An 18,714-nucleotide genomic window follows, 5' to 3' on the forward strand; every position below is an offset into this window, starting at 1 on the left:
CTAGAACAAGGAGTCCTGCAACAGATGGTATGCCCCCCTCAGAGCCCTGATCTCAATATGATAGAGTCAGTCTGGGATTACATGAAGAGACAGAAGACACTGAGACAGCCTAAATCCACAGAAGAACTGGTCAACTTCTCCAAGAGGCCAAAAAGCTTAAAAAACTGTACCTACCAGAATTGGTACTGAATTGGTATTGTTTAAAGGCAAAGAGTGGTCACACCAAATATTGATTTCAATTTTTAAGTTTTTTGTTTTGTTCATGTTTAAACAAAGAGTTGATGATTCAACTACATGATTTTGGATGGATCAATGACAAAATAAACTAAATAACAGAAACACCTCTCTATGCAATATTGTTCAGCAACATTACAAACTACATCCAGCACCTGTCTAAAACAGTTTTAACAAAAACTGAACATTACAACCTTTATGAAGGTAGGATTTATTCTAAGACTGTTGTGTAAGACCAACTGAGAATATACACATAAACACAAACACATACATAATATGTACCATACAAAATGGTAATGCCATGAATGATTAATATTTTTAAGAATTCCCAAGAGTCATTATTAATCAATTTATCTAAAAATTATATCTTTTACTTGTAACTTTATTTTAATTTTTGGCATAGATAATACTCCATACACTGGACCTCAACGCCTGGCGATGACGTAAGCGGGCGGGGCGGGGAAACATTCCAACTGCCGTCTACTTTTGTCTCTACGTGGAGGAGGCAGGACTCCAGACTGGACGCTGTCTGGAATTTCAGGCGCACCGACGGTGAGTACCAATTTCCTGGCAACTTTCTAGACCAACAACTATTTACAGCCAGAGTTTGTCTCAGCATCGTTTATTAAAATTACGCCCTCGCCTTAATCTATTGCTCTCTGTGATAGTCGTTATCCTCTGTCCAGAGAGGTGGATTTGCAGGTTAAATAGGGATAGTTTCCTGTCTATAAAACTTGCGTGTCTGTCGCTAGCCGGCTAGCTTTAGCTGCACCTTCACAGTAGCGTACTCATCCTCACGGCGCTGCATAGATCCTAAACACTGTAACAAAGTAATCTCTGAGTCCTTTAACCTCATGACCAGATAGCAGATAACTTTCAGTATAAGTCAAGTAAAGTAAAGTAGAAACTACTATTCAAAGATATTGGCTACAAGTAAGTAGTAATTTCAGTATGTGTTTTGAAAACTATACACAAGGTCCACGTTTTCTTCGAGCTTGTGGAAGTATTTCACATTTGTGAATTTGACAAATGCCATAGCAAGGAGCAAGTTAGACACAACCAGGTTCGTTCATTTTGAACACCACCTCTCACCGGAGGAAGCCGCATAGGTGGAGCCTGCACTGTTTTTTAAAAAAAATATATACATATATATATTTATTTATTTATTCCTGGTACACAAACTGGCGCATGAATGACCCGTACATAAACACATTGCACATACAGTCTGTACACAAGATGAAGCCTAGTCTCACAGATCTTTAACCATGCTAGGCGTCTGTAACCCCACTGTTTGCTCCTGTGATGACAAATCACATTTTTTCTTTTTTGTTGTCACTTTCATACGATGTCAGAACAATCCGAGTAAATGTTTTACTCAGGGTTAAATAGATCTGCCCCTACCTCCCTGGTGTGTCATATTTCTTTGATGTGGTATGATGTATTTACAAAGTGGAATTTCACTCCCAGTACATGAGTTGGTAACTGGTCCCTCAAATGAAATTGTTCATATATGTTCTTTATTTTAGTGGGTGACACAGTGTGTTGGGAAAGGTTGGTTGGTGATTGTTTTAAAGCTGAATTGACATCCATTTAGTTACTCAGTGTTTTTTTTTCACTCATGCCAAACAGTGGTCTATGTTGTTTAACCTCCCTGAATGATTTCCCAGATTTTTCCTGTAAACCTATCCAGGGCTGCAGCATGCACATGTACACGTACATCTGGGATCCCAATTGTTGATCACAGTTAGAAAAGCACTGTACACTAAGGCTGTCTGATAGTATCAGAAAAAAACATTTTAACTGGATAAATATTGTGCCTTGGAACAAGCGTGTTGTGAATACAGTTGCTCATCCATGATCGGTATTTCCTATTCAGCATTTCCTACTGTCTGTCCTTGGTTTAAATCTTGTTTTGCTTGTACAGTGGCATACTTTGATAGAGAGATTGTTAAAGATGTTTAGTTCTTAAAGACAAAAATAATCCATTATTGGTGTCTGGACTCAGGAGACAAAGTTTTGTTCAGAGTATCAAGGCTGGAAAAAGTTTTGTTTGCACTTCCTTTGTGGGAAAGAAAAAAAGCTGTAATTCATTTCAGTCTGCCTGTCATTAACGTGATTGGTGTGGTCAAATTGCCCATGAATGTGCCTGTGTGGTATGTGCACTATGCTTCACAACAGTTTATGTAAAATGTGAGTTTCCCTTGCTCATGCTGCAGTACCACATGAGATCACCTACTGTAGGTGTGTTAAAAACAGACGTTATGTGTCTGATGCTATCTCTGTAAGGACAAACCAGACAGTCAAAAAGGGGGAGGGAGTGTGCTTATATTTTGTTTCCACCCTTGCACACACTCACGCCTGTGCAAATGAACAGGTTGCCCCACTTTCTGTGCTGTCAGGATTTTAAACAGGTGCCCTCACTTGTTATTCAACACAGTGAAAGTGATCAAATTACTTATTAGCTGCACTCGTTTTTGAACTGTTCAGCTTCATTAAAGCTCATTCCAATCAGAAGCCCTAAAGAAACAATCCCCTAAACTTGTTAACTTATAAATATTAAATGTTTAAAAGTTTCCCAAGCAGTGATGCAGTGTCTTGCTCAGTGGCATAATGCTTGCATGAAGAAAGGGTGGTACTTAATAGTTACTGTTGCTTGTACTGTCTGATTATACAGCATTTAAATGATAATGCTTTACAGTGCTTTTGTTGAGTAATGGCAAACGCTTGAAGGTGTGGCTGCTTACCTGTAGCAGTAACAGCCTAACCCAACTGATTCTGCAGCACCTCAGTAACCTGTCTAATGACATTCTTAAGAGATGGTTGGTAGGGATTTACACCTTTGCTAGCACAGGCCTCTGAAAACCTGCTGCATCATTTACTACAGCTCCGTCCTTTCATTTGGTGAAAAGTAGTGTACTATAGAGAGCAGGCTGTAAAGGTTAGCTGCTCATGGTTCGGGAAACTGTCAAGGGACTATTTCGTTTGAATATTTCCATGATGATTCATCATATAGTCAAGCTTTGTAAGATTTTATAATACCCCTAAACCCAGCCCAGGTTGTTATGCTTGCAGCTGCACATGATGTCAGACATGTGCAAACTACACATGCAGTATTTGTTGTCATCACCTGCGCCTTACCTGTCAGTATAGCCATACTTATCTTATCCACACAGCCTGAAAAGGAAATAAAGGGCTGGTGCTACAGACTGTTTGGTGTTTATGAGTCAGTTTGCTTCACATCTGCTGTGGATTTTGACTGAGTAAAAATGTCCGTGTTCCTGCAGACTAAGTTGGGTGTGTGCGCATATGAACTTGACCACACTTGGGAAGAGTGCCCAATCTATTTGCGCGCCTCACATTTCCCATGTAACTGTGTGCACGAAACACTGGCGGAGTGGGGTGTGTCAGCTCTACACATTTAACTCAGCCATCTGGGAACAGCCCTCCGCTTTAAAATAACTAAAAGATCCATCAGAAGCGATTATAAACAACGTCAAAGTGCTGTTTTTGGCTCACTAATCAAAGCTGTTGATGCTTGGAAAGAAATTCTTGTGTATGGGTGATATTCATTTGTAAAACAAGAGCTAGAGAACTGAGAGCTTCTTGAATGAGTGGTGAAATGTCGTGAAGACTGCAAAGCAAGTCCAGTTGCTCTTGTTTTGCTACTGCTAGACATTACGTGACTTAGATGCCTGAAACTTACACAGTATTACACACTGTATGTAGTACTTGCATTTGTTTTCATTTTATGTTACTGCATCCCTGTGGAACTTTTCTACTCAAAGTGCAAAATCTTCCAGTTTTGTAAATCTTCTCTCCATAATTTTCAAAAGTATGGCTGTATCATTCTCATCTATTGAACCTTATCATTGTGGCCAAGTACTGACATTTGAATAATATGTTCAAACTCTATCAGAAGTATTGATAGGCCTATGCTTTAAAGCAAACATGAGCCACTCCATTTAAGAGGTTGGTTTTTGCGTTTAGAAGAGCGCAGGAATTTTCTTGTCTCTCCAAGCACACAGAGCAGCTGTCAAAGACAGCAACTGTCTTTGGATCCTGACACTCAAGACTCATTTTCGAGCATTACACAGGATTTATTGCCGTGGTTTGTGATGGTGATTACAAACCCTCTATTCTTCTATACCACCAGTGATACGTCTCACATTTGTCCGCTGCCATCTGTGCCCTCGCTCCATGTACTTAGCCTCTCTTCCGTTTTCACTCTGCCTCTGTAGAGGGTGTGACAGGGGCTGGCAAATGAGGTAATGTTTGTCGGCTCTTATTGTAGCCGGGCTGACTTCAGCAGCCACAGTTCACATCCTTTTGGAGAAAAGTTAAATATAGCAACACTGACATCGTCATTTTCCTAATCGTTTAGTTAGGAGTCTGTGCCTGCCCTGATTTAGTATTGCTTTGTAGAAGAAAAACACTCTCTGACCTAGAACCAGTTTACTGTATTTAGCATTTTTGTCATTAATGACTTTGGTGCGGGACAAAGTGTTATTATGTCATCATTTTGTTTGGTTTGTAAGAATAGCGTTAACTGAGTCATCCGAGTCCACGAGTCTACTGTTGAATCATCTTTGATGAATGCTATTAATAGTGTCATTCATGAAAGAGGAAGCACACTTACTGGACTTTTGTTCATTGTTTATCTGCTTGAATGTCATCCTGTGATGCTGCTGTGGCCTGAGAAAGACTAGATTGCTGAAATCACTCACTTCAGACATAGATTAATTACTTACAGTCAGATGAGACATGAGCCATTTGAAAAACTGGACATTCAACTATTCCCTAATATGGTTTTACTCATGTTATATTGTGGAAACCAAAACGGCCTTGCCCAGGATTTCTGACTAATGCACTATGAAAATCAACAATCTGAACTTTAAGTCAGGAAACGGGAACACTTTTCTGCTTGGAAAAATCTATGATCCTTATTTTACCCCAATATAAACCTCATCTTGCTTTTCTGAGCACTTGTGTTGGAGAGAGGAATGCCATCATACCAGTTCAGCCTGGGCGAGCGAGGCAGCAAACCCTGCTCACCTCTCTGTGAATTGAAGCTCGATCTACCCAGGCCTCATGCATTCCTCTGTTACTACAGAACGGGAAGGAGGTACTCAGAGGAATTCCTTATTTTCAGTGATTTTCAAATGGTTAGTTTGCCTCATAGGAGTTTGGGAACACAGTGTTTTTGTTTCCAAGCTAAATAACTTGTCACTGGTTGCGTTTTGTGACTTCAGTCACATTTAGATGAATCTTTCTTCTCAGTGAGGACCCTTCTCTCTGATACAATTTAAAAATATAGCCCAAACAACTTCATGATGAACCGGGATCCAGGTCTTTAGAATTTAGAGCCGTCACAGAAGACTCACAAAAATTACCCAGATGTTACGTTATCATATAAAACTGTTTTTCTTCATTACAGCTAGCTCAGTTTGGATGAAAGATTATTATTAATCATTATATTATTATAAAGATTATTATTAAAACTAAAATAAAATGGTTACATTTGATTTGTAATGCAGATAAAAAGACAAAAACATGAAAAGCAGTGGTCAGTTTTAGGGTATTTGTTTGATAATGCAGTTGCAGTAATCAAATGTAAGAAAATGTAATGTAATGAATTATCTTATCAGCTAAAGAATGAAGTAGTCTCACCCTCTCTGGCAGTGTTTTTTACACTACAGGCTCATTGCTATCCAATAGAAATATCATGAAATTACATTGATCATGGGAGAGAGACTTGCTTGGAAAAGGAAAAGGGCTAAAGAGAGAAACTAAGGAGAACAGTAGATATGAACAGCAGGGTGTGGGATCAGAGGGGACCGGTGAGGAGGTGGGAACAAGAGGTACTACTTTAAGAGTTTTTAGTCCTGACAAGATGAGGAGTGACCTTTATTCTGCTGCTCTGAAGAGGAAAGGTCACTTCTATGTTGGCAAGGAGGCAGGAAAGTTGTCTATTTCAGTGAGGATGAGCTGGGGAGTACAAATCCCTTTGCCGGTTGAAGATGCAGAGGGCGGTGGCGGTCTGTAAAAGGATTGAAAAGAGGTTTGCGGGAGACTGATGAGGATGGGGTCCCTGCTGATGACTCTGTGCACTTTTTCTCCCTGCAGTCCCACCTCTCTCTGACTGACCACCTCAGGTCAATCACAGAAAAATGTCTGGAAAGATAACAAAAGAGGAGCTGGAGGAGATGAGGGAGATCTTTGGAAAAATTGGTTAGTAAAAGCTGTTTTACCATAACAGTGTGTTATTAATTAGATCATTTTATAATTACATAAGCAACACATTTTCTCATTACAGCATGTTTAAAATGCAGACTGTTTAATTTTTTTAAAATTGAAAACCAAGAGGTAAATGTAACTCCTGATTTGCATTTATTATTATTCCTTTATAGACCAAATAATTCATTTAAAAAAACTTTAACTGACAGTGTAAATCAAAATAAATGACTGTTGGTATCTAATTTTCATTTCTTTGTTTCTGTAGATCTGGACAACAATGGATATATCTGTGATTATGAACTCCATGAGCTCCTTAAAGAGGCCGGCCACCCCCTACCTGGATACATGGTTCGAGAGATCATCCAGAAACTCGATCGCAACAAGGATAATAAGATCAGCTTTGACGAGTTTTTGTCGGTACGTCAAGTTGAGCTCAGAGCAGCTCGTAGTGTCAAGCTTGACAAGTTTTCACCTTCTGTTCAGAGCTTCTCATTACAGGGAGTCGGTCTTTGTTTACCGCTCTGCCTAAAAGTACCTCACCCTCCTGAGTGGGCCAGCTATGAAAAGCAACTTTTAGCAGCTAAATGCACGACAGGAGATTGAAGGCCTCTACAAACCACACACACAGGCATTCATACTCAGGCAATGTGGAAGTGAGGTGCGAGTTCCATTATTTTGTTTCAGCAGTGATGAGGGAGCAGTCATTTAGAGAGAGCAGTCATTCACCGCTTCCCCTTCTGCTACAGCAGCACTGCATGATTCAAAATCTCAAGATCAGGAGGATGTACCTGTGTTTTGTCGCTCTGTAATAGCTCTGATATCTTGTTTTAGGATGTGTGGCTGTTAGTAAGCTTAACCATGACTATGATAACAACAGAGTGAAACAAATTGGATTGGATGATCCTATAACTTGGATCATCATCTTTGACTCCACCTGGAACATGTTTGAGTCTCGAATTTAAAGGGCTCATTTATAATCTTACAATTTGAGGTACTTTATGGTTTCACAAAGCCACACCTTCCCAGAGTGCTTCTGTGTTCTTTTGTAGGTGTTGCCAAAGTTATTTATGATATTGCAATAATGATAATAATAATGATAAGTTTTATTCATATTGCCCCTTTCAAAACAAAGTTAAATGTTTTTTTAAATGGGAAAATCAGCTTTCATGCATTTTAGGGAATTAAATAAGATTGGGCACTTGAAAGTTCAAATAAAATAGAATGAAAGTTTGAAATAAACAGATATATTAGAACTGGAAAATAAAAATGTAATATTTAACTATTTATGGAACTGGTCAACAAAAGTCAAACAATGTCTAAATTTGTGGAGATAAGTCCAGCATGTGATTGATCAGCTGATTTTTCTTTTTTTCTTTTCTTTTTTTTTCTTTCCAAATGCAAAAATAGTATTGTGCCATTGTGTGCAGAAGGTCTGCGCTTCAAAACTAGGGTTTGATAAAACACCACCATACAAAATATGTTCTTATGCATGAAAACAACCCAGATTAAATGTATATGGAATTAATGTAAATGTCCCTCTCACAGCCCATACAGTGGAAAATAGCTGTTTGCTAAACTTACAGAATTGAGTGGAAATCTTTATCATTCATGCAATGATTGTCTTTTTGTAGTTACTTCTTTTACCTAGAGTTCACAAACAATGCAAGCTGGCACCCTGTGACCTTGTGTATGTTTGTGTATCAAGTGTGCTATGCTTTTTAAACAACTCTCCCGGTACCAGGCTCAATAGCTCATTGTGGTCACACCAACGCCTGTGGGGCAGTGGTCACTGATGAAGCAGTGATAACTTCAGCTTCAGGAAGTATCGCACGAATTACGATAGAAAACTTTTTGTCAAAGCAGCTTTGTCTGAAGCCGCTCACATGTTGTGCGTTACTGATAAGCTACATACTCGCACCACAGAGCTCCCTGTGGTCTCATTAGTTGTTGAGACTGATTTAATGTTTAGAGGTAATTATTTAATGTTAGGATGTAGGGACAAGCCTGAGGATGGTGTTAAGGTGGTGGAGGATCATAATAGCTGTTGCTTTGGTGGTTTACTGTTACTGTTGATAACACTAATGACAGACTGGCACTCACACACTCAGCACTGTAATTCTTAGATTCGATGTGTAGTGAAAGCACAGTCTCACTTTAAATCGCCACAATAAAGTTGCTTTTATGAACCCATCAACCAAATGTTGTTTTTGAGCCCATTTATATTGTTCAAAAACTCGATTACTAGCCACGTTCATCATATTTTCTCAGCCCTGTAGCTGGCAGGTTGGCTTTGTGTTGTAATGACAGTGAGGGGAAATTCCAGCGGCACAGCTGTGTCTGCTGAGCGACCTTGGCTGTCATGATGGCTAACAGGAGTTTGATAAGACAACAAAGGATGCAAACACCAGTAAACAGAGAGAAGATGATTAAGACTTTTGCACAGACATGGCTGCAACTAAAGATTGTTTTAACCATTAAATAATGTATTGTAATGTAATATTTGTAATGTATGTAATTTTTTGATTTAAGATTTTTTTTAATTTGTTTTAAAATAACTGACAAATATCCAGTGTTTGTGGAAGCAGAAATTATGTGTAAAAGGTGTGTTACAGATCAATTTACCTGGTTCATATTGTAATAAAAACCACAATGTGGTTGATCTGGATTGATTTGAAGATATACGGTTTAACAGTTGCATTGACTTAAATTAGATTGGACAGGTGTACCCGATCAAGTGGCCACCGAATGTATACGTCGGAAAATAATTTCCCTCTTATAATTGAAACATTAACAGGAAACTGTTACCAACAGCAGCAGGCAATTCTGTCAGTTATTAACACAAATAATATCAATCATTTTATATATGCATATAGATGTATCTTAAATATTCCATAATTTTCAGCCTAAAGCAATAATATAGGATTTTCCTGGTCTAGTAGAAATTGGTTTCAGAGTTTTCTTTGTTATTGTTTTAGATCGTCCAGGAGCTGAGGGGCAGTGAAATAGCAAAAACATTCCGCAAGGTCATCAACAGAAAAGAAGGCATCCTGGCTATTGGAGGGACGTCTGAGCTGTCGAGTGAAGGAACACAACACTCGTTCTCTGGTAAGTCCACAGAGTCCTGACATCATGGATATCGACTCCTTCCTTTCTCTCAGTCGCTGCAAATGTTTCACATAAAGTGTTGACTTTGCGCCTCCTACAATTCAGGTACAGTTGGTTAATTTACCATTGAAGAAACTCTTAATGTACAATATAACCTACTAAAATCAGTCATTATGAGCAACACTGTAACTTGATGTTGTTGATGTTTTGCTTTTAACTGATGCTTGTATATGTACACACCTTCAGAGGAGGAACGATATGCCTTTGTTAACTGGATCAACACTGCTCTGGAAAAAGACCCTGACAGCCAACATGTCCTGCCCATGGATCCCAACACAGACTCTCTCTTCACATCTGTCGGAGATGGTATAGTACTCTGGTAAGGAAACCTGTTGTCACTTCAAGCAAGCAGCACAGCTCTCCCCTTCATCTCCGAGCTACCCTTCTGATAGAAATGTCAAATACCTCCATCTCACTGCTTTTACTGTTGTGGTCACATTCAGGCTGGAAAAACAGATGAACTATTAGCCTGTATTGGGGAATGTCAATCAACCATGACAATATTCTGCTTTGAGTTGCAAAGAAGACATTGATACTAACACAGTACTACTATATTAATTTAAAGATATTCAGAAATTAATATATATATATGTTCCAAATCTATCTTTCTTTTTGTTAAATCACAAGTTGAAAGTCTACAGATGTATACTAGTTGAAACAGAAAGTGACTTTAATACTAAAGTAACATAATCAAAATTGTAAACTTTGATGTAAAGGTAGTTCATAGTGGGCTGAATGCTAGTTAGCACTTAGCAGCCTTGCAAGTATTCAGCACTTTGTCATGTGAGTATTTAGATTTACATAAAACAGATTGCAGAGCTGCAGAGACCAAATCATCTGTTGTTGCATATATTCCAGACGGATAAACTGCATGACAAAGAGATACACTGTGCACATGCTGAAGCTAACTTAACAGGGATAATGAAGACTTGTGCACATCACGTTGGCCGACGTGCTAATTAGGAAGCAACCTAATATGATACATGTCTGTTATAGTATTGCCATTTTGTTTAATTGTTAAACATGCATACTTCCACTTTATGTTCCGTTTACCACCACAATAAGAGGCAACATTTGGAAAAGTTAAATTCATGTATTTATTTTTTCAGGCGTTTTGCCTTAAGTAGTATACAGTATACATATGAAATGAGTGGAGAGAGAGAGAGTGGTCCATAGCTGGACTCTGGATGTGAAATATTACATGGTCAGTATGCTGAACCCCTTCTCCACAAAAATTAAATTTTTTAAACAAAGTTCACAAATTTTTCCAAATCTTTTGCGAACAGTGAACATTTGGGTTGTTATTTCTGCTTTATTTTACAACATGTACACTGCATCAAATGACTGATTAAAAACTCATGTTTGGTTTTGTATGTTTGCACAGCAAAATGATCAACCTGTCAGTGCCAGACACTATAGATGAGAGAACCATAAATAAGAAGAAGCTGACGCCGTTCACAATACAGGTTAGTCACAATTAATTTATGATGTTTTTTTGTCCATCACTATTTTATGCAAATCTTCCAACAGCTGATGTTTTGTACCTTACAGGAGAATCTGAACCTGGCCCTGAACTCAGCTTCTGCCATTGGCTGCCATGTAGTGAACATTGGTGCTTTAGACCTGAAAGAAGGGAAGCCCCATCTGGTGCTGGGCCTGCTGTGGCAGATCATCAAGATTGGTCTGTTTGCTGACATCGAGCTAAGCAGAAATGAAGGTACGGGCCATAATTGAGATTGTCTGTTACGTAACATGTATTTGAGTCTGTGCTTCTATCATTAGCGTTTCCTGGTCTTTTGTCAAGTAGCTTAACTGATCATTTACACCCCTTGACAGCGCTGGCAGCATTGCTGAGAGATGGGGAAACACTGGAAGACCTGATGAAGCTGTCTCCAGAGGAACTGCTGTTACGCTGGGCAAACTTTCACCTGGAAAATGCTGGCTGGCAGAAGATCAACAACTTCAGCTCTGACATCAAGGTGGGCCTACACACTAACACTGAATCCAGCTGGCGTAGTAAACATTAGATGCAGGAACAGAAACCACTCAAAAACCTTTGGTTTTAAGGTTCTTGCAGGAAGTGTCTGTAGGTTTGTGTGTATTTCTTTTGACACACAAACACAGACATCTATCAGCACACTGCACCAGGCAGTACATGTTTGTGTTTGCACAACAAACTCAACTCAAATAAACGCCTCCACTGCTCCAAAAATAGTGTTGAAACGGTAGTGTCTCTGGCTAACACTGACAAACTGTCAAATGTTTATGAAGGGATTAAGATATCATGTGTACAGAAAAAGTAAATAGTTCTTCTGTAACTCTGTTATTCTGCACATATACTTTTGTTACTCTGCATATGCATGTAGTTTCATAGCTTATACTTAATATACAACAAATAGAAAATTTTCACCAAGGAACTCAACAGTAGGAAAACACAGTACTACACATTATGAAGCATGTGTGACAGGTTTGCCATACCCAAATTATGTAAATAACACAGATGGTAGACAAAATATATAGTTCATATGAAAAGCTTGACAATATTAAGTTAATCAGTGTAGCTGTCATCATGAGACAAAAAGTTATAATGATGTTAGACAATGGAATTTCTTGATCATTTATTTTCAGAAGTCTGATTGTGTTTTGTTGTTGACATTATTTTCCAGGACTCAAGGGCCTATTTCCACCTCCTGAATCAGATCTCTCCAAAAGGCACAGATGAAAACCAACCTCGCATAGACATCAACATGGCAGGCTTCAGTGTAAGCACTGACCGTCAGTGCTCACAGTTGAGTATCTTCACCACATGGTTACAGCAGTACATTGTCTCTGATCGTAGCGTGTGCTCTGTGTCCGGTTCAGGAGAAAGACGACATGAAGAGGGCAGAAGCCATGCTGCAGCAGGCCGACAGGCTCGGCTGTCGACAGTTTGTCACCCCAGCTGACGTCGTCAGTGGAAACCCCAAACTCAACCTTGCTTTTGTGGCCAATCTGTTCAACAAGTATCCAGCGCTGACCAAACCTGAGAATGAGGATATTGACTGGGGACTATTGGAAGGTATGGAGAGCAGAAGAATTGGATAGTTAACTTCTAGTATTAGAGTTATGTAACATTAAATATTCATGACCAATAAGCAACAACTAAAGAAAACATCCTCATTATATGAGTTATCGATTAAGAGTTTAACTGTCACAAACTCAGATAATGTGCTTCATCATGTGAGTGGGATTTAATCACCTTTGACAGCTACCTAGAAATATAAGCAAACAGCCCCATAGCTGTCATCGTCACAGTACAGAATTATGTGACGAGACCTTTTTCCAAACAAAACCAGCTCACTTCAAACCAGAGACAAGACAAAAACACAAATACAGATATCTCCCATGTAAAATAACCACAACCATTCAACCTTTGGCAAAAAACTGTGTGTTCATGTAGGAGCCCATCGCTACTAGTAAGACGCTGACTGACAAAGCAGGTTGTCAGCTACAAATCAACTGAGCAAAAAGTCTGAGAAGAACCAATTGTAAACCTTTATTAGTCAACTAACTGGCCTGCAGGCTTATTTTAGAATAGAAACTAATTTTGATATTAGAATGTGACAACAAGCCACCCCTAACTTTGGCTCCCTCTGGATACATTAGCTCCTGTCTGCACATGATCTATTTACAAGTCAGTGATAGCTGAATTGTGCAGCATAAAAAATATTAAAAAGAAATATGTACTAGGTCTATTCAGCTCTGCGCATTTAGAATCACAATTGACTACTGCTGAGTTGAGCTGCCGGTCTGATCACATGGAAATCCCCTGAATCCCATGATCCTTTGCTCTCTAGGTGAGACAAGAGAAGAGAGAACGTTCCGAAACTGGATGAACTCTCTGGGAGTGAATCCACATGTCAATCATCTGTATGGGTAAGTACCACACACGACAGTTTGTGTCAATCTTTATCCAATAAACATCTGAAGCTTTTGGGAACTTTTATGTATTTAATATGAATAATAATAAAACACATTCCTGTCTTCTAGAGACCTACAGGATGCCATGGTTATCCTTCAACTTTACGAGAAGATTAAAGTGCCTGTCGACTGGAACAACAAGGTCAACAAGCCACCTTACCCCAAGCTGGGGACCAACATGAAAAAGGTAACCTAAGATTTCTTTTGATCATTACGAGGCAAGAAAAAAAAGACCTTTTTGGTTGTCTTTTGTCAACTTTTCTACTTGTGCCCGTAGTTGGAGAATTGTAACTATGCAGTAGAACTGGGCAAAACAGCCAAGTTCTCCCTCGTTGGCATCGGCGGGCAGGACCTGAACGATGGAAACGCTACCCTGACTCTGGCACTGGTGTGGCAGCTGATGAGAAGGTGACACTTCAGAAAAGAGTGAAATAGAAATACATCTCTGAAATGTATGTGGTCTACAAGAAAAAACTGAAATAATGGCCAAACCTTTTAAGCAAAGTGTGGTGGATTTCACACCATATCATTTTTTAAAATGTTATTTAGAAGTTAAATTAATGATAACAAGTAAGATTGAAGTATTATTATGTACCAAAATATAAAAAGAACTAAAATGATAAATAAAGGTTGCTATCGAGGAATTACTCTGGGGGAAAAAAAAAAAAAACAACAGACAAATCAAAATGCTTAGGATGCACAGTGGTGCTTCCAAATAACATATTGTTTTTCAGTCAGTATGTCTGTGTGGTATTTTGAAACACTACAATCACCATCAGTCTTCATTGTCAGATTCATTGTGATAACTGTGTATTTACTGTAAACAACTTCTAGGGAGTTGGTAATTAGAAACCTCCATTCCATGCCAGTGGTGGTGTTAGTATGTGTGTTCCTCCAAAACGAGACCACATTTCCATGAACTCACTTGGCTCCTATCACAAGGATGTGTGTTGACATAGTTCCCCATATTTTGTATTCTTTGTGTCAGAGTTTCCAGGGTTTGAGTGACCCAAAAATCACAACAATACAGAAGTCCATTCTGCTCAATATGACCATGTGGTTCTTCAAATGAAAAATACATGTTTTAAAACAAGAAAAGGGCTCCAGAGTTAAAGTTCCTCCTTTTTTCTTTTTTTTTCTTTTTTTTGTCTCAGCCCACATCTTTGTGTTAAAAAAACAAAAAAACAAGTTACTTAGAGTCTTGGAGTGTTTCTAATAAACAAGCTGCTTCTCCACTCTTTCAGATATACGTTGAATGTACTGGAGGAACTAGGAGATGGACAGAAAGTAAATGATGACATCATTGTAAACTGGGTGAACAAAACATTGGCGGAGGCTGGAAAATCAACCAAGATTTCAAGCTTTAAGGTAGAGCTCTGTTTCCTCTATTTGCTCACATATACAGGCAGTGACCTGTATGTGTAGATTAAACTGAAACATTTTAACACTGAGTTTAAAATATAGTGAAAGTAGCAAAATCATCTGAGCTCTTTTGGAAAGCCTTTACTTTCAACTGCACAAGTTACAATGTCATGTGATAACAAGGTCATACATGGGGGTGGCATTGATGTATCAAAGCTAGTAAGTGGACTTTTAAGGTTAGATTATTTAACCTCCATGTTCAAAAGAAGGAAAGATGATTTCACAATTAGAAAAATCTGGCAGTTTAATGTAATTTATATACAGGCAGTATCATGCAAACCAAGAGCACTACATTTTCTCATTGGTCAGATAAGCTTGTGTGTGTCAGATCCTTAATCTGTGTGTGGTGTGGTGATCAGGACAAGGAGATCAGCAGCAGTTTGGCAGTATTGGAACTGATAGACGCCATCCAGCCGGGCAGCATCAACTACGAGCTGATAAAAACCGGCAGCCTATCTGAAGATGACAAGCTGGAGAACGCCAAGTAAGAAAGAACCTGCCTTTTGCCATTATTCTGGTAACTAGTTTGTGTAAACAGTTTTATTCGAGACAACCTCTCTGTCCTTCCTAGATATGCTGTCTCTATGGCAAGGAAGATCGGAGCCCGTGTCTACGCTCTCCCAGAAGACCTTGTGGAGGTCAAACCCAAAATGGTGATGACAGTCTTTGCCTGCTTGATGGGTCGGGGGATGAAGCGGGTCTAAGACAGTGACTGGGATCATTGTGACACTTATAACCCACAAGCCATTAGCAATTTGAAAGAGCTCCCCCAACTGAAGGAATGAAGAATATGTTTTTTCTTTTTTTTTTTTTCTTTTTTTTTTTGTTGAATTCAATCAGAATCATAAATTTGCATGTGTCCCTGCTTCTCTTAATTAATAGAGGTGTTTACTGATGAATAATGCGCTGTCCTCTCATTTAAAGTGGGTCAAAATCCTAAAATTTATAAAGAGATGGGTCTCATGTTACAGAGGACAACTTGTTACTTTCCATATCCAGAACTCTTAATGTATAAGAATGCTGTTTTTTAAGCGAGTATGCCTATTTACAGCTGCAAGGTTGTTTACATATTTTTACTCAGACTGATAAGTTAATTATCCTTCACTAAGCAACACACATGCCTGAATACCATACTTATGAAACAATGCTTGACAAGGCGAAAAAAGAAAAAATGAAGAGCAGTGGGATGTTCGGGTGCAGCACACGTTAAAAACACCCAATCATTCCCTCTCACTTAATGAAGTACAGGCATGTCTTAATAACTGGCGCCATAAACTTCTACATGTCTGCATACAGAGGCCATATGGTCAAATTATTCTAATGACCAGTCTGATGTGCTGTCTGTATGCTTGTACTCGTCATTTGTTTGTTTCTCGGGATTATTACATGAGGTAAATGCTGTTTTTGAGGTGTCTGGTGTCTGGTCTTTTTTTTATTTTCGTCTGTTACGTTGGATGAGGAGCAGGCTGACTGGACTCTCCTGGCTTCTGCTGTGCCTTCTTCTTGTCATAGAGATGACTTGTCCTTTGCGCTTTTGAGGTTTTCCTTTTTTTCCCTTTTGTATTCAACATTACCAAATATAAACAGTAACTTCATTCCAGGTAGGTTCATGATATTCTATGACAGTGGCCAAATTGTATTTGGTCTCATTTTCATGTCTACTCTTTAAGTGCTTTACATGTAACAATAAATATGACTTTGAAAAGTGCTTGTGTGTTTATCTTCCATAGATTTGGAATTAACCTTAAATGTACTTGTTAATCCACCACTGCTATCCTGACTGAGCAGAAATTTACAATTATTTACAATATTTACAACATAAAATTCAAATAAATTTCATATTAATTACTGGAGTGCAATCAAATGCTTAATTCCCTTAAAGACAGCTAGTAAATATAATAAACACAGTAGGCTACATTTTATTAAAAATAAAAGACGAAGGAGCCAGATGATGAATTACAAAAGAAGCGAGGACTTTTAAATAAAACATTTTTCTGTTCTAACATTGTTCATTCCTAAATGAGAAAGAATGAGACTTTCAGAAACTATATTTTTCTTATATGAAACGTTTTACATCATAACTTATTTGTGAGAGTAACTTAATTGTAAATGGCCTTTGGAAACAATTTCACATAAATCTTGTGGGGTAAAGTGCCTTTTTATGTTTACTGCACATCAACAATAGCTAGATAAAGCTTAGCCATGCCAATGATCGTCATTAGAGTGAAGTCATATTGCACCTGTTGACATGAAACATATTTTGTACACTTGCCATTAAAAAAATTTAAGATTGAAAAATCATTCTTGACCTTTGAGTTCCAAGTTTCCAAGAACAGTTAGTATAGTTATAGTTTCCTGAGTGGACAGAGTTTGCCCACTTGTCATGTAATTGTTGATGTTCAAATGGACGACTATATAGACATCACGGTCAACTGCTGTTTCGATAGCGAATAATTACTTTTAATCTCAACTTTTAAGCCGACATAGACCAGAAAAAAACAAACATTTAAATCTCGGCATTTCCATGAATACTGGACAAATTCCATCTGCTGAAGCAGATTGTGTGATATGGTTGGAAGCTGCAGAACAGCTAGTACTAAATGGACCTTGTGGTGATACTGGTGACATGAGAGTTTGAAACAAGCGGCCGGAGGAACAGCAGGTACTCACCTCTTCTTTAACATCACATTGATCCGAGCTTTTACCTCTTTTTGTTTTTACAGCTCTCTGCTTCTCCTTTCTCTTATCACATGCTCTGTTATTGTTACTGCCCTCATGCTTTTATGTTCTTCCCTCTTTCTCATTGTAAAACACACTACCTGTTTTAAATTGCACATCATAAAAATATATATTTATTGTTGTTTGTATTTCCCCTCTCTCCTGCCTGGTTAAGTCTACCCAAGAGGAAATGTGCCAGGACTGAGCCCAATAATGTAAGATTTCTATGAACATTTAAATGGACTTTAAACATGGATTATAAAAAACTGGCAAAAACTTGTTGTAGATGAATAATACATTGGGATTTGAATGTAACCAGATGGGAATACTGAGGAGAATCTGAGCTGTGTATTGATGGCTCTTCGTCAGTGTTAACAGACATGATTTTCTTTACAGTCCACCAACACTTGTAGTCCAACAGGGATAGCAGTGGCAGATTGTAGTTTACTGTTCACTGGTCTGAGTCAGTCCTTTGGGCTCCAGTCCCTAAAGAGTTTCTCAGCAAGTCTCCCGTCTTCAAGTTTTCCAAGGACCTGATTAAAGCAGAGACTAACAGGCTCTGTCAGAAAGCTGGATGATGAAGAGGTTGTCTTCAGAGGCCTTCATCTTGTGGATTTTCTAGCACCATTTGCACTAGAGAGTGTGTCTGTGGAGTTGGATAAAAAGTTTTTCAACAGGAGACCTTTAAACAGAGGAGAGAGGAAGATCGGACAACGACCAGTCCAAGTCTCATATCCAATCTGGAAATAATGAAAAAATCGATGACAGGTTACTGTAAATAAACTAATGCTGCACAAAATATCAAGCCAGGGGTAGGGCCTCTTCCAAAAGGAAGGAAATAAGAAAAAAACAAAATTCATCTTTTGTCTAATCTTTGTTCTTTTTATGAAATATTGGATAATTTCACTTCTTTTGGCCTCATATTTTTAAATTGAAAAGTAACTAGTAACTACAGTCTTAGTGCAGTTGATAAGCTTGTAT

The 18,714-nt window shown here is 38.5% G+C and overlaps 1 protein-coding gene across 1 annotated transcript; it reads left to right on the forward strand.

Annotated features, from left to right (window-relative positions):
• The first annotated feature begins 740 nt into the window (after positions 1–740).
• pls3 (plastin 3) lies at positions 741–16,723 on the forward strand. The gene is made up of 16 exons (XM_022762567.1): positions 741–786; positions 6,358–6,462; positions 6,734–6,885; positions 9,444–9,573; positions 9,820–9,952; positions 11,018–11,099; positions 11,185–11,350; positions 11,470–11,612; positions 12,300–12,395; positions 12,496–12,691; positions 13,470–13,548; positions 13,663–13,780; positions 13,871–14,001; positions 14,838–14,961; positions 15,375–15,499; positions 15,587–16,723. The coding sequence occupies exons 2-16, from the start codon at positions 6,402–6,404 to the stop codon at positions 15,717–15,719; spliced, it is 1,869 nt and encodes a 622-aa protein (XP_022618288.1). The 5' UTR covers positions 741–786; positions 6,358–6,401; the 3' UTR covers positions 15,720–16,723.
• The last annotated feature ends 1,991 nt before the right edge of the window (positions 16,724–18,714 follow it).

The sequence above is a fragment of the Seriola dumerili genome, unplaced genomic scaffold, assembly GCF_002260705.1.
Source record: "Seriola dumerili isolate Sdu_G_001 unplaced genomic scaffold, Sdu_1.0 BDQW01000449.1, whole genome shotgun sequence".
Taxonomy (NCBI): domain Eukaryota; kingdom Metazoa; phylum Chordata; class Actinopteri; order Carangiformes; family Carangidae; genus Seriola; species Seriola dumerili.

Coding starts and splice junctions, on each gene's coding strand:
- pls3 (XM_022762567.1), top strand. CDS start 6,402: ATGTCTGGAAAGATAACAAAAGAGGAGCTGGAGGAGATGAGGGAGATC. Junction 11,100..11,184: donor TGACGCCGTTCACAATACAG/GTTAGTCACAAT, acceptor TGTACCTTACAG/GAGAATCTGAACCTGGCCCT. Junction 13,549..13,662: donor CATGTCAATCATCTGTATGG/GTAAGTACCACA, acceptor CCTGTCTTCTAG/AGACCTACAGGATGCCATGG.